The 15677-nt window shown below is 42.2% G+C and overlaps 1 protein-coding gene across 2 annotated transcripts in view; it reads left to right on the top strand.

Moving 5' to 3' along the window:
- LOC104368391 (ovostatin) overlaps window positions 1–15295 on the top strand; it is a 32521-nt gene extending 17226 nt beyond the window's left edge. For both annotated transcript variants that reach the window (XM_032992426.2, XM_032992427.2), the window contains 16 exons: window positions 592–718; window positions 1969–2090; window positions 2756–2807; window positions 3100–3183; window positions 4151–4327; window positions 4634–4715; window positions 5966–6122; window positions 6599–6673; window positions 7968–8133; window positions 8750–8970; window positions 9411–9626; window positions 9765–9889; window positions 10078–10168; window positions 12724–12795; window positions 14075–14177; window positions 15154–15295. In XM_032992426.2, the coding sequence (XP_032848317.2) occupies window positions 592–718; window positions 1969–2090; window positions 2756–2807; window positions 3100–3183; window positions 4151–4327; window positions 4634–4715; window positions 5966–6122; window positions 6599–6673; window positions 7968–8133; window positions 8750–8970; window positions 9411–9626; window positions 9765–9889; window positions 10078–10168; window positions 12724–12795; window positions 14075–14177; window positions 15154–15206 (1923 nt within the window). In that variant the 3' untranslated portion in view covers window positions 15207–15295. The remainder of the gene's footprint in view (window positions 1–591; window positions 719–1968; window positions 2091–2755; window positions 2808–3099; window positions 3184–4150; window positions 4328–4633; window positions 4716–5965; window positions 6123–6598; window positions 6674–7967; window positions 8134–8749; window positions 8971–9410; window positions 9627–9764; window positions 9890–10077; window positions 10169–12723; window positions 12796–14074; window positions 14178–15153) is intronic.
- Window positions 15296–15677: the final 382 nt, after the last annotated feature.

Raw genomic sequence — 15677 nt, 5'->3', positions numbered from 1 at the left:
TATCAAGTTCCCTTTCACTTCCTATATGTTTTGTCTATTTCCCAGAGTTCCCAACATCTCCTGCATAATGCACCAGAAATGCAGAAATAAGTCTTTAACTTATGCTTTAGCCTGACACATTACTCCCCTACCCTCTGTCCCTGGACTTGTAGCCATGTCATAACATTAGGAAAAAGTGGCCGATGATGACTGTGGCTGGTCCACAGAAGATAAGAACTTGCTCCTTATCCCTACATAATGTAGTTGTTCTTTTTGCTCCTGAAGGAGGAACTTGAGCAGAGGGTATTGGTACTGTGCTGTGCAAAATACAATACATACTGAATATGTTGTATATTGCAATAACTCACAAGAAGACTTGACTAATGAGCAAAGGCCCCTTGGGATACTTCTGTCAAAGCCAGACACTAAGAGTAGGCAGAAAAGAGACAGGTTTGCCACTTCCTCAGAGAAACATTCCATCCTTCTGTCCTGATACCATCCCAAAGATTCAGATGAAAAACAGGTTCTTCAGCAAGTCACCCTTGCTCTGCAGCTTAACTTTAGGGGCAGCCTACTTAATTTGTAATTTTGGTCCTTCTTTCTTTGTCTCAGATCAGTGCCATACTGGCAAAGTCAAGTGACTACAAGACAGAAATCCTTTCACCAGAGGGCAACACAGCAAGGGTGTGTGCCAATGAAAGAAAAACCTATATATGGGCTGTTAGCCCCCACAAACTTGGTAAATTTGTCTTTTCATTACCTTGATACTTCCCTGTTTCATCTTTCTACCTCTGTCACTCCTACCCTTTAATGCAGCATCAGTAATCCACAGGCAGGCATTTCTGGGCAGCTCTGTTAATTGCTCCTCAAATTTAGTGCTGGACCTCTGCTAAACCTCCCTTAGATGCATTGAGCAGTGAATTGTTCTGGTGTTTCACCTCTTCTGATTTTTGTTAGTCCACTTCCTGTCCATTTAAGGAAGAACTCTTCACTTGTCACATTATGTATGAAATGCTGTCAGGATTTCATGTGCCTGTGATCTTTCAGCTAACAGTTTTGCACCTAACCAACTGTATTCAGTAAGAATAAAATTTGCTAATAGTTTTGGACTGGATTCTCAAGAGGCAAGGGGGACATTGCTCCTCCCCAGTTTTACAGCTGTGTTAATTCACACTGCCTTCAAGTCAATATTGTCTTTTTTAAAAAGCAGTTACAACAGTTTGCATGTGTAAGTGCCCCAAAAGCTGAAGTACCAGAAGCTTTTAATTAGCAAATATTCTTCTCAAAATGAACCACAGATGGACCTTTCTTTTTAAAAGGCTATTTCTAAAACCCTATAGTTGATATGACTGATTTCTTCCAAACTCACTGAGAAAAATGCAAAGTTATAGTGAGATGAAAACTGGATATACAGTATAATAATACTGCAGAGCTGAAAAAAAGAAAGTTGCTGTCTCTTAACAGTAACTCTGATAATAATGCATTTTGTTCTAAGTAAAAAAAAAACCTCATTTGGTTTTCCATTTTGCAATGACTGCAGGGGTGAAGTGAGCAATGCCTGCAAAGCTGCTCACTTCAGGGTTGCTGCTCAGTGCGGCAGCAGCACTGAGACTGCTCCTCATTGTTGTCCCCCAGCTAACAAATTCCATCTGGAGGAAAGAGGCAGCAGAGATATAGCTATTGCTACATTGCTCTAGGCCAGAGAAAACTCAGCACAAGGCTAGGAAGAGGTGGACACCGGTAGTGAGTACTGTCAGTTTTTTGGCCAGGATCACCCCTATTTCATTCCGCATGTTAAGGCTCAGGCAACCACTCCTTGCCACTAGCAGATAGATGTGCAGTCTTCATGACATTTGTTTCTACAGAGCTGCCTTCAGAAAGAATACACTTCTCAGCAGTCCATCAGCCTAGAAGAGGCAGTAAAAACCAGAGGTAGCTGTAGACATTAAAGATAACTTTCTTTTCTTGGGCTGGTACGTTGCTTTCCAGGTGAGGTGAAATTCTCTATTACTGCTGAGGCCAAACTGGATACCAGACGTACTGGAAACAGCACATCTGCAGAAGAGGAGACAATTCACAAGGACACCCTGATTCAAACCCTACTTGTTGAGGTACAGTAGGAAATCTGCATGTGCTTTATGCTTTGTGGAAACTACAATTCTTACAGCTGTGGGTTAGAAGCAGTTAGCTTAGTGTGAGAAGGCAAGGCAGCTGACACAGATGGATCTGTGCTCAGGAGGTTTCTTAATGAGAAAATGAGAGTGTAAATCACAACAATCAGTGGCGTCCACTGTCCTTCTGTCACTGTCTTCTTCCTGGGACCACAGGCATACATGTCTTGACACCGCATGGATGTCAGCAGAGATGTAGCCAGAAGGGAGGACATTCCAATTCTTACCTATATATGCCTTTAGCCTGTGACTCTAATACTGGGGAGGGGGGTGGAGGGCATATATAAAAGGAAAATAATTTTTCTTGAGCATCATAAAGCACCAGCCACATCGGATTAGTTGGACAGAGTCCCTCAGAGGCTGGAAATGTCTATTTTATAGCTGCTTTGTAAGAAGGAAAGTGCTCTGGACAGGGTGCTGGGTAAAAGAGGGACCCATGGATCAAGAGATACTCTAAGTGGAGATAGGGTAGGACTGAGTACAAGGGGTGCACTGTCTGGATAGCCACATCCACATATTGTTTTACACCATTAAATTGTCATGGTTTCGTGGTGATGTTCTACACTTTTCTTCCTCTTCCTGACTGCTTCCCTGCAATCAAACAGCCTGAAGGTATTAAAAAGGAATTGACTCAGAGCTCCCTTGTCTGTACAAAAGGTAAGGCAAGTTCGTTCATTCATTCCAGGGAGTCAGTGGAACTGATTGACTGCCTTGTATGTTTTGTCCTACAAAACCAGAGACCCTTCTAGGGGAGGAAAGAGGGTCGCAGGCTTAAGCTGTGGACTACAATTTAGGATTTTCAGAGATACCTTTGACTCACTGGGCAAGTCTCTGCAGCATTTTCTTTGCCTAGACTGCAGATGGTAACAGTCAATGTAGTAATGCTTAGAAAGTGAAGACTTCTGGAAAAAAGATCACTTTCACAATTCTTGTTACATTTTCTCATCAGGAATAATGATTTCTGAACCAGTGTCTCTCAGCCTGCCAAGAAACCTAGTGCAGGGATCAGCCAGAGCTTATTTTTCTGTCATTGGTAAGTTCAGTACTTAAACTAAAACCAAAAGCAAGTGGCATTTCTCTTGTGCAGAACCAAGTGCCATCATGTATACGTGTGCAAAGCTAATGTAAAGTTGAGGAAATACTTAATCTTAATTTTAGAGGAAAAGATTTGTACTTTGCAAAATGGCAGTGAAAGACAAAGGTTGCTCAGAATTCGCTCATATCAAAAAAGGACAAAGTAGTTAAATTATTTCAGCTTATATTGTATTTCAGATTATACTGCATTAGCATATCTTGTTCTGTATAGTAAAATGGTTAAGTCAGCTGAAAAGTAAGATAAAGCAGACTTATGTGAAAAAAAAAATTGAACTTTGCCAACTGCATAATTTCAAATTTATGCTTTCACATAATGAAATTTATTTATGCTTTCACATAATGTCAGTCAATAAGCTCCCATAGAATAAGACTATCGGGTCCCAATCAACTCTACTAATCTTAAAGTCATTATTAAGACTGACAATTCTCTTCAGAGAAAATTTTTTGAGGTTCTCAACTCAGATTGCTTTCTAAACACGGTTGTTTGCATGCCTGGGTCAGTGTGAGGTGTGCTGATACTGTGCAATACAGCCTCTGCAGCTCTTCAGCATCATACCCCACACATCATTCTCACATGTACTCACAAAATGGGAAGCAGGTTGTAAAGGACAGACAAGTCTAACACTTCTAAGGGGTCATAGCTCTTTCTCAGAACCCATGCCAGCCAGTATTGGTGATCATTCTTTTTCTCAAACTCTCAGTTTCTCCCAGGTGTCCAGCATCAAAATAAAAAATAAAAAATGGGGGCATTTCAGTCTTTCTTCTTAGCTGTATCTTTGGTTACTGTGATTACTCTATACTGGTCATTGCCCCTGGGTTCATAATAATGTAGTACAAAGCAATGTATAATGTTGTGTAATTAAAACATATTTGAACTGAACTGACTTATACCTTTCATTCTTTAGGAGATATTTTGGGTACAGCCCTGAGGAACATGGAGAACCTCCTCCATATGCCTTATGGCTGTGGAGAGCAGAACATGGCCCTGTTCACACCCAACATCTATGTCCTGGATTATCTGAATAAGACTGGGCAGCTGACTGAAGAGATTAGAGTCAAGGGTACTGGGTATTTATCCACAGGTGAGAGGCTTTCATATTTTTCCATCTAATATTGTGATGATGTGCACTGAACTCTAAAGGTCTACATGCTGAACACTAATCTCTGAATTCTAGCACCATCTTTATTGCATAGGAGCAGGCAATGACAGCACCCCAAAGAAGCATGTCATACTTCCAGGAGAAAAAGCAGTTAGAGTTCTTAATGGCTGATATTATTCACCAGACGTACTTATTAAAATCCATAAGTCTTACTTCTTCAGTTGAATTAACAGCAGAACTAGTTCTCTGCTGTGATTACAAAATATGTCATCTTTATTGTGTTTTCAGGGTACCAAAAACAGCTATCATACAAACACCGGGATGGATCCTACAGTTCCTTTGGGACACGAGATAGGGAAGGGAGTGTATGGTGAGTAATGATACTTCCTATTTCCCTAGTGCAGGATCTTTAGGCTTTAAAAAATGATCAAAGTACTAAATTATTTTTATTTTAAATAGACTAAATTGACATAGGACAAATAATTTGAATCTCCTAATAAAGGAGAGATTAATAAACTAGAAAGAGTTATTGTCACGAGCAAAAGGTAGACTCGTTAGGGGAAGAAAAAAAGAACATACATTTATTACAGACACTAACAACACATAACAGAGTAGGACAGTGAGAAGCATTGCCACATCTTGAGAACACCTTCCCCCCACCCCTCCCTTCTTCCCGGGCTCAGCTCTGCTCCCGATATCTCTACCTCCTCCCCCAGGGGCGCAGGGGCAGGGAATGGGGGGTGCAGTCAGTGCTGCCACTTCCTTCATCTTCGGTGAGGGGAGTGTCCAAAACTTGTTCCCCCCTGCTCCATCGTGGTCCCCCTCTCACAGGAGACAGTCCTCCACAAACTTTCTCCGACTTGAATTCCTCCCATGGGCCACAGCGTTCCCCACACTGCTCCGTCATGGGTCACTAACTTCCCCCGACTGGATTCCCTCCCACGGCTGCAGCCCTTCCCGAGCTGCTCCGGCGTGGGACTCCCCCGCATGCTGCAATCCTCCCAGTGCTGAATTACAGCAGCAGGGCTGCCTTTTCCCATGAGACCCCGGCCTTCTTCGGGCACAGCACCTTGACCATCCGAGCAGGAGCAACAGGCCATAAATCAATGTCTGCTCCACCGTAGATCTTCATGGGTGGCAGGGGGGGCCGCCCTGCCGTCTGCCCACAGGATACAGGGGTGTTTCTGCTCCAGCACACCTCCCCCCTCCTTTTTTCCTCCGTTCCCCCACTGACCTTGGTGTTCATGCAGCTGCAGCAACTCCTCCTCACCAGTCCGACTGCTCCTCACCACGTCCCTTCTTAAATACGTTATCGCAGAGGCGCAGCTGATGGGCTCAGTTTTGGTGCAGAGGTGGAGCTGACTTGGAGCTGGAGGAACTTCGAGAAGCTTCTCACAGGGGGCCACCCCGATAGCCCCCTCCCCTGCCACCAAAAAAATCCACCATTCACTCAACCCAGGACACCATTTTATTTATTAAATACTTACAAAACACTTGCTTCTTTTATCTCAGACATTATGGAGTTCATTTTATGTCATTTTTTATGCATGACCAGTTGCTGGTAAACCTTCTTGGTCTTGTTCACACCTTACCTGCTTTTTGTTTCTGGTTCACCCGCAGGCTCACTGCCTTTGTGTACAAGTCATTTGCACAAGCCCGACGCTACATCTACATCGATGACAATGTCCAGTCTCAAACTTTGGTCTGGCTGGCAAGCAAGCAGAAGTCAGATGGCTGCTTTGAAAATGATGGGTCACATTTCAACAATGCTTTGAAGGTAACTGAGACAAGTACAGTCCCAACCTTTCAGTTCTGCCACTGGGATTGATTTGGATCATTTCTGCCAGACACAAGCTTGTTACCACACCCCTATTCTTCCTAGAACTGTTGTCTTGTGTCTCTCATACAGAAGCAGTTCATGATTTTTATGTCTGCTATTGATGATGAGGTACAAACAAGTAGAACTTTCTGAGTCAGAAGTCTCAGGTTTTATTTTCCACCAGTGCATTATGTGTTCAGTCACCGGCTACAATGTGCTTTATTGCATATGTGCAAAACCCAAGAAAATGAATGAAATAGTTTTGTCTCTATCCTGACTAAACTTGTTCTTTCTTGTTCCTGTGTACATGGGGAGACAGAAATTACTTCTGATCTCAAATCTAACTGGTATCTGAACTACAAATTATTTTTTTATTTTTATTTTTATTTCTAGGACATCTGTGCTGAGCTGTTTTTTGCTTGTTTTTAATTCAGGGTGAAGAAGAAGGCAAATACTCACTCACAGCCTATGTTGTGGCAGCATTGCTGGAGGCTGGACACTCTGCTATGGTAAGTATTTGATCTGTAATGCTCTATTAGTTCAGTCAGACCTTTGTCAAACAATGCACAGTCATAGTTCTCACATCTCTATTCTTTAACTGTGTGGCAAATACTGATTGTGTGACAGTAGAGCCATCTGAGGAAATCTGTTTCCAGAATGCTGCAGTTGCCATAAGCATTTGATGAATGTTACAAATCAGTTATGCATCCAGTTCCTATGGATTAATTTTAAAAGCCCCTGAAGAATCCAGCAATGTTAAACATTGGTAGTCTATGTAGGTGCAAAGTCCAGACTGAATTTGTCCACTCCACCTAGAGTCCAGTTTGGAATTTTCTCTGAATTTGCCCAGTCCAAAGTCCAAACTATCCAAATCTTCAGTCCTACGAACTCTGTACATTTAGATCCAACCTGTGTTTCCATTTCCCTATGTCATTGTTAATAACTGAAGGAAATGATGAGCTGCTGGTTAGAATACTATTCACAGGGGGAATGAGAAGTAAGTTCTGTTCTCTGTAATATACTTCCTGCATATCCTTGAGACCCTGGGGTTTTTGCTGGCTTTGTTCTTTGTAAAATAGGGAAGATGAGAATTGTTCCCAATCTGACAAATACATTCTAGGCATGATGAGTTTTGCAGGTCCCTCAGATACTGTGGCATGGGGCATAATTTAAGCACCTGAGACCAGCAAGATAAAAACACCCTGCAAAATCAAATAGTTCTTCAGCAACATGATTTTAGTTCACAATATTTTCATAAGAAGATCCAAAGCTTGGTGCTACATTGCTGAGTGAAGCTGCATAGGCAGGACATGGTTAGTAGTGTGCTGGTGATATCTGAGCTGAGGCAGAGCTCCCAGAGCTAGTCTGTAAGGCTAAAAGGACTGAAGAGTTGTCTTGATAGCCAGCGAATGAGTAATAACATTCATCTGAGAGACCTTGCTTCATCATGAGGTCTCAATACAGTTTACATAGTTCTGTAAAAGTGATCCACATTTTAGAGCTAAAGCAACTGAGGGACAAAGAATTCACTTGCATAAGGTCATCTCCCAGGTAAGGAAAAGAACCAGTGCTCTGTTACTCTGGCCATGCTGCCTCTGAATAAATGCAGAAAAAAGGTAGCACCACTTGGAAGGACATTTTTTACAAGGTACACGCTGTAGGCCCTTAAACATGCCATCAAACATGTATATTTTTAGCATGAAGGGGCAGTTCTGGCAGCTTAAGCAGTGGTGGAAGTATTTAAAGAGAAGCTGAGACACAAATCCAAGTACCTAACAACCCTCCCATGTTTTACATTACTAGCATCCTGTTGTTCAGAGTGGCATGAACTGTTTGGAGACTGCATTGGGCAATGGGGTCCACAACCTGTATAACCAGGCTCTCTTTGCCTATGCTTATGGCTTAGCTGACAAAGAGAAAATATGCCAGTTCTTCCTTGAGAAGCTGGACAAGGCAGCTTCCAGAGATGGTAAGTGCAGTATGGCCATGATACAGGCAATACAGCTGGTGGAATGGCCTGTTGTATAATGCAAGCTATTCTGATGTACAGTTTTCTCATTCATGCTACTCCCTTCCCATTTCATTCCTGCTGATTCCTACTGAATTTATCTCTATGAACTTCTATGTTTCTTTTGGCTTCACAAAAGACTGAGCTGTGGCCTGATTTTCTTAGAAGTATGAAATAATTCTTCCAGTCCCCTCAAAGTCTCAGTCCAAGGTAGTAGAAGACTGTACCTGGTTTCCTCATTAGCCTCCTCTTCTACATGCTGAAGAAACCCAGTTCCCTTGACTATGTCAGGTGCTCCAGTCCATGACTGCCTTAGCATTCTTCTGCTGCATTGCCTTCACTTCAGCTCCTCTTTGAATTATACACCCCCCTTTTATTAATTCCCTTTCCAACCCTTCCTGTTTTCTTTTCCATTCTGGAACTAAAACTTATCCATTTCACGACACTGATGGCTGAAAAAACTTTTGGGTAAAGGCAGAGGGATTTTTATGCCTATCTTCCTGACACGTGGTACTGTAGTGAATTAACAAACAAGTAATTTTTCCATGCTTTTTACACCCTAAATTTCTGTTTACAGGTGGTTTGCTTCATTGGCAGAGAGAAGATAAGCCACCAGCAGAATATTTCCCTTCCTTCTATTCCCGTGCCCCTTCTGCTGAGGTTGAAATGACCAGCTATGTGCTTCTGGCTTTGCTCAACAAAGCCAAACTCATGCCAGAAGACTTATCTTACATTTCTCGCATTGTGCACTGGCTTGTCAAACAACAGAACCCATATGGCGGTTTCTCCTCCAGCCAGGTAACAAGTGTGGTAAAAAGAAAGCTTCTGGGAGCAATCCAGCCTGCAAGCTGGATCTCAATAGTATGACATATCTTCCTGACTACATATTTTTTTGAATAATATTTGATAAATTTTGCTTGCATGAGTCTCCTTGTCAGGGCACATCATGGTCTTTGTAGGCAGCTTCATACATATTTTAGGTTTAGTCAATGGGAATTTACCCAAGTTTCAAGTTAGCAGTAGACAGCAGTCACTGTTGACACAGCATTATCCCAGGTTTTCTGGGATAATTCAAATCTATTGCCTTAGAACTTGTATCTTGTCTTCTTAGCTTTTTGCAAGTCCCCCTCCATTTATGAGCACTGACAAAGCTTCAGGGAAATAGGAGCAGTGCTAATCTCATGCACCATTTTACAGCTGGGTATCTATCTAATAAGGTATCATGTTGTTCTTTTTAGGACACTGTTGTTGCTCTCCAAGCTTTATCCCAGTATGGATACCTCACCTTCTCTAAAAAAAGCCTTCACACAGTCAAAGTCAACTTCATGGATTCCCCCAGTAAGACTTTCCAGGTGAATGACAAGAACCGCTTTTTACTGCAGCAGGCTTCCTTACCCACTATTCCAGGGAATTACAGCGTCGAAGTGAATGGCACTGGCTGTGTCTATCTGCAGGTAAGCAAGCTGGAAACTCAGCATCACCTCTCTGAGAACTAACTAGGGAGTCCTCCATATCTCATTCATCTCCATACCTCATGCCAAAACCACAAAAGCCTATCAGTCTGACCATCTCACGCTTCCTTTCTCTTTTAGACCACTCTGAGATACAACATCCATTTGCCAAAAAAAGTTGCAGGATTTTCTCTCTCTGTATGGCCAGCCAATATATCCTGTACAAGCAACTTCCCACCAAAGTTTGACCTTGTCATCTCCAGCAGGTAATTTCCTCTTATTGACCTAACCCCTTGCATTCACAGTTTGGTAAAGCATCCAAGAAAGGGTACATGCAGTTAACTGCTATTGTGCAGCTGCAGGAAGACAAACAGGATCATTGGAAGCTGAAAGTGTTATTCCCTGCTCTCCTCTCCATTTGCAGACCAGACTAACAGAACTTTTCTCATTTTAGTTACACAGGAAACCGCAAAGTCTCCAACATGGCTATTATTGACGTGAAGATGCTCTCAGGTTTTGTTCCGATAAGATCTTCCCTGGAAAAGGTAAAGAATGGGAGAAAAGTCAGTGGTAAACCCTGAAAACATAAGAAGTTGATAAAAATAATCTCCGATTAACAAACTGGAGCCCCATGGGAATTATGCAAAGTCCCTGGGCATAGCCTTCTGTCATATACTCTGGGTGTCAGACTTGTAGTTGTTCATCAGTTGAAGACAAATCTGCTAGGAGTTGGCAAATCCAGTAGCCCAACAGAGGTGAGACTGCTGCAGCTTCATATCCCTGGGTCCAGTCAACAGCAAGGCTGAGGTGTATTCCCAATAGACAGACATGCACACTATACATATAAATACATACGTATGTGACTGGCAACACAGATCCACAGAAACAGAAAAGACACCACTTACACAAACACAGACAGCACGAATGGCCTTACCCTGTTCCTCTTTCTGGCTGATCAGACTGAAAGCTCATTTGTGGAGAAGATAAATTAATTTTATATATATGTATGTATGTGTGTATACACATTCACATATATACATGCAAATACACAACATGGATCCCTCTGGTAGCTGACCTCAGACACTCAGTCTGCCCAGTAGCTGCCCCTGGATCCTTGTCCTACCCAGTCCCTGGCACATGCACGTATGCACCCTCGAGGCTGCAGCCCCACTTCAGTGTCTGGAGTGGAGCCCTCCCGGCACCCACAGATATGCACAGTGGGTACCTCCAGTAACCAGCCTTAGACATGCAGTCTCTGCAGCAGTGGGGCTTGGATCCCCTGGTCTCCCAGTTGCCACACACAGACACATACATCAACACAAACACACACAGATGAGTGTCCTCTAGCTGGTCCAGCCCAGTAGCCTGACCAGTATCTGCCCCCAGGACCTTACGGTCGCCCCAGTAATAGGCTCCGACTTCCTGGTCTATCTGGTAGCCAACTCAGATCCTCTGGTATCTTCAGTATTTGGCACATATTTATGCCCATTTCAGGAGCTGGCTGCCAAGCCACCTAACCCACTCACCATCTCGTCCAGCTTTATGTTCACTATCGACCACACACTGACATGCACACCCCCGCACACATAAGCCTGAAGTCTGGTATCTCAAGATGCTAGCACCCCAGACACACAGTTCATGTGATCTGTGGTCCCCTCTTCAAGTGGCTGGCACGCCATACACACAAATTCACATGGGATGGAGAGACTCTCACCCAGAAAAATAGTCAGGAACAGAGTTTAATAAGGCAGGAGAGACTGTGGTGACCAGGTGCAGGGCTTGGTCAGACAAGTGCACTGACCAATAACCTGTTTATGTGCAACCAGCCCCTTTTATCTAATTTTCCCACTCTTTTCCCTCCCAATCAGACTTCATCCCTCCCTTTGTTTCTTCTGATCCTTCCCCTAAACTTCCTGTAATAACTTTGGTGAGTTGCAGCATCCCACAGTCAGTCCTGTGCCTTTGTGGGCAGCACTCCCCTCACGTCTGTAAGGCGATCCAGAGATACTCTGCTGTTGACCCACCTGGTGGGTCTCAGTCCCCCCCAGTGGGGCTGGTCACTGCCCTGTGGCAGCCCTGGGGGGACCTGGGTCAGGGCGCTCTGCTGGCTCTGCTCAGCTTACAGGGTACATGTTACTCATGTTACCACGGACTACTTAGTGGTTATGTGTATGAGTCTTTCATCACACAACCTCTTCTTCATCACAAAATCTTGTTTCTATGCAAAAAAATATTTCTGCCAGAGCTGAATTGCTCAAATGGGCGTTTTACAGTTACATCCCTTTGACATTGTTATTCCTTCCTCTACAGCACAGTTTAAAAAGAAAAAGTTGGTATTTTTCTTCCTTCACTATCCAGAGATTTGGTCATGATGATGACTGGGGAGGCCACTGATAAGCACCTTGTTCCAGTTCCTAGTGCAATTTAAGTTCTGCAATAGAAGTATTACCTTCAAGACATGAGCCATAATTTTCAAGTAGATCAAAAGAGGAGTGCAATTCATTGTAGAGTCTGCTTATAGATTTGTGCATTTATAATCATTCAGCATTCGAGCCTGAATTTCTTTTTTGGCTAGAACAGTATGAAATTGATAACTTTTCTTTGGAAGATTTTTCCATTGAGATGCAACACTGCTTGGCATCTAACTGCTCTTTATATGAAATTGGGAAAAAAAGAGACAGTTTTTAACGTTTGGAATATTTTGGGTTTGTGTTTTATTATAGTAAGACAATTTTGCTCATAGGCTTTTCTAAAATTTTTGAAAACTTTTTATTCTTTAAAATATACAATGGACTAGCAAGTGAGTGAGCTTGAGTTGCAGAAATTTTCGTGTAATTGTAAATTCTCATTGAAATGAGTTAAGGGTAAAAGTCACATGCACCGAAGCTGACTACTAAAACTAGTTATCATTGTGATTGGTTTGCACTCGACGTTATAAAAATACTCAACTTGCATTTCCTCTTTTTGGCCACGAGATGGAGGCGTGACACCAGAGGAGCGTGCCAGCCACTTTAAAAGTATTTTTCTGTCGAATAGTTATTTGTAAATCTCCTTGGCAAGTCTCCTATGTTAACATTTCTACCATTTGCCTTATTTAAAGCTTCAGTACCAAAATTCTGTTGTGGATCGTGTAGACATCAAGAACAACCACATCCTCTTCTACCTTCAGAAGGTAAGTTTGGGAGGTTTCTTTCTGATTTTATTAAATTAGAAGTTTCAAACAGGCTCCCAGATAAAAGAAAAATCTCATTAATAGCAGATTAGGAATACACATGTCTTAAAGACATAAAAAGACTTCACTGAGTTCAACATCAAATGTATATACACTGGAGTTGTAGCCTACAGTGAAGACATATGTGTTTATTACTTTTTGTGAAGAATGCTGCACGATTAAATAGCACTTCACAAAGATAGCTAAGCTGCATTCCATATTGCAAATGTTCCCGTTCTATATAGTATTCCTCAGCCTCTAAGTGATGCTACTCATCAGTTGATTTGAGAGTGTTTACAGAGAGTACCATCCCCTCCCTTTTAGAGAGATTCCTGTATGAAAAGAATAGTCCTCCCACATTAGTAACATTATTAAAAGGAATGAGAGAGAAGATGAAAATCAAAGCATAAGGGATCTTAAAATACCAAGAAGGGAAGAGAGGAAGCAAAAAGAAATACTAATGATATCTACCTCTTAAACAGTAATTTTTATTAGTTGATCTCCAAGGAGCTAATAAGGAAGATTGGAGTCAGTATTCTGAATTTTCAGAGAAGCAGAGATGTTGAGATGTGAAAAGTTTACCCACCAGGGCACCAGTGTTGCAGAAAGTTCTCCAGATCCCCTGTCCATGGCTACATTCCTATAAATAGGTCTGCAAGATAAAAACAAGGATGAAGGGAGAAGAGAGCAGGGACACAGCCCCAGGCATCTAAGAAAAAGCTTGAGAAGCTGAGGAAGATGAGTCAGGAGGAAAGTTTGAGACATTTGTCTGCAAGTGTGTGGGATGAGGAACAGAACCATGGGGCGGGGTGTGTGTGTGTGTGTGTGTTTGTGTGTGTGTGTGGAGATCCTGAGTTCAAAGTTATTGAAAAGAGAAAAGTGGGGAGAAGATTCATATGGGTGTTGAAGGTATTTTTATCTGGGAAAATGCAAGGAAAGAAACTAACAGCAACTTTCAAAGCCAGGATAAATGCTGATGTTCTGAAAGCTGCAGTAACCTGGGAATGGTTGGGGTAATTGGCAATAGAAATATGAAGAGGAAGGAATAAAAGAGCACACAGTTTCAACAACAGCTTTTAAACAATTATCTGATTTGTCATCGAGTTTACAATCTGGAAAGAACTATAGAATAGCACTTGGTCACCCAGTGTGGTCCAGAAATGCATCTGTTCAACCTTAACCTCAAGGGTATATATGAAAAGAGAGAGTCTGATGCATTTTCTTGTCTTGCCATTTCCAGGTCTCCCAGAAGGAAATCAGCTTCTCCTTCAGTGTAGAGCAAAGCCTGCCTGTGTCAGATATCAAGCCAGTGCCAGTACACATGTATGATTACTATGAAACAGGTAGGTGACACCAGTAGACCTCAGCAAAACCTCTGGAATCAAAATATTGATCTCAGCAGGTACCGACAATGGATTTCCCCTTGCTCTCTCTGTGAAAACTTCTCTTCACTCTTCTGCATTGGCTGCCTTTGTTTCTCAGGAGAGACAAGTGGAGAGCAAGCTAGCAGTTCTGCTGCTTTTGATTACTAGACTGCAAAGGGTTTGCAAAGCATACAGTTTCTGCCCTCCTGTCTTTTAATTTCTTGCTTCATTTCAACATAAAGAAGATTAGAAAGGGATACTTCAGGAGATGCTTTCTTACAAACTACGTACAGAAAGAAGTGTGGTTCCACTTGCTTTCCACAGTTTGAACATGGTGGTTAAAATCAGTAACTCAAAGGCAGCAGTGTTCCTGACTTCCCTGATCTGAGTTATCTCATATTTTTGCTTTATATTGCCATAGTAGGCTGCAGTCAAAGAACTCTTCTTTAGTGGAATTTACGTACCTAAATAGAATGACAATCCCACTGAACATAAGAGGAGTTTAGGCACCTAACTAGAAAATTAAGTGCTTGACCACCTTTCTTGATCTGGCCTCAAGGAAGTACAATTGCATCAGACATTACACAGTCATGGCACTTCTGTTATCAAAACTGTGGCTCAGGTTCCCCCATGATTTTCTCAAGCTTGGCACATCTTTGGGAACTGCAGCAAAAAAAAAAAATAGCAGCAGTATCCAGAGAATTGACGCTGGAGTGCATGTTCTACCTGATCCACATCTTGCATGGTCACAGTAATGTGTCCTGACAAACACGCTCAAAGGAGTGCACTGGTCTCTGACTGTGCACCCCTGCAGTTGTGTACCTTGACAAATGGAAGACTATCACATAATCTACCAAATGTTTTCTGGTTCATAATGTACTAATCACAGGTGCACATGGACTGGGGTTAGAATGATTTCTCATTCTTATGCAAATGTCATCTTCCTTATTTCCAGATGAATATGCCCTTGCAGACTACAAAACACCCTGCTCCCCACCTTCCAACTGAAACCAGATATATGCCAGAAGAGGTAATGGTTCAGAAGGTATCAGGCAAGCAATTGTAACAGAAGAAGAGGATAAGACACTTGGTTGATTCTGGAAAGTCAATGAAAAGCACATAGAAGAATGAGAATTAAGCAAATCCCAAATTGCAGTAGATAAGAATGACCCATTATGACCCACACTTTGAAAGGACTTGGGGTCAGTGTGGATCAGAAGCTCCAGATAAAGTGCTTTTCCTGAAAAGGGAAATACTGTGTAATTTTTAACCCCAACCATCGATCATTTTGGAAACTCATGATGTATTCCAATGGTAGCCTTGTGTAAAGGTAAACTCCCGAAACATATATTCTTGGCCACAGATTCCTCTTAAATTCAAGATTAGGAGAATAATCTGCTGCTGCTGCTTCTTCTATAGATTTTATTTGTTTTGGTCTTTCCATTTATCCTGAAGGAAGATTCTGAAGAAATTACTTTA

The sequence above is a fragment of the Tyto alba genome, unplaced genomic scaffold (assembly GCF_018691265.1).
Source record: "Tyto alba isolate M040663 unplaced genomic scaffold, T.alba_DEE_v4.0 Super-Scaffold_21, whole genome shotgun sequence".
Lineage (NCBI taxonomy): Eukaryota > Metazoa > Chordata > Aves > Strigiformes > Tytonidae > Tyto > Tyto alba.
Note: the sequence above shows the minus strand (reverse complement) of the source record. Positions and strands in the feature narration are given on the sequence as shown.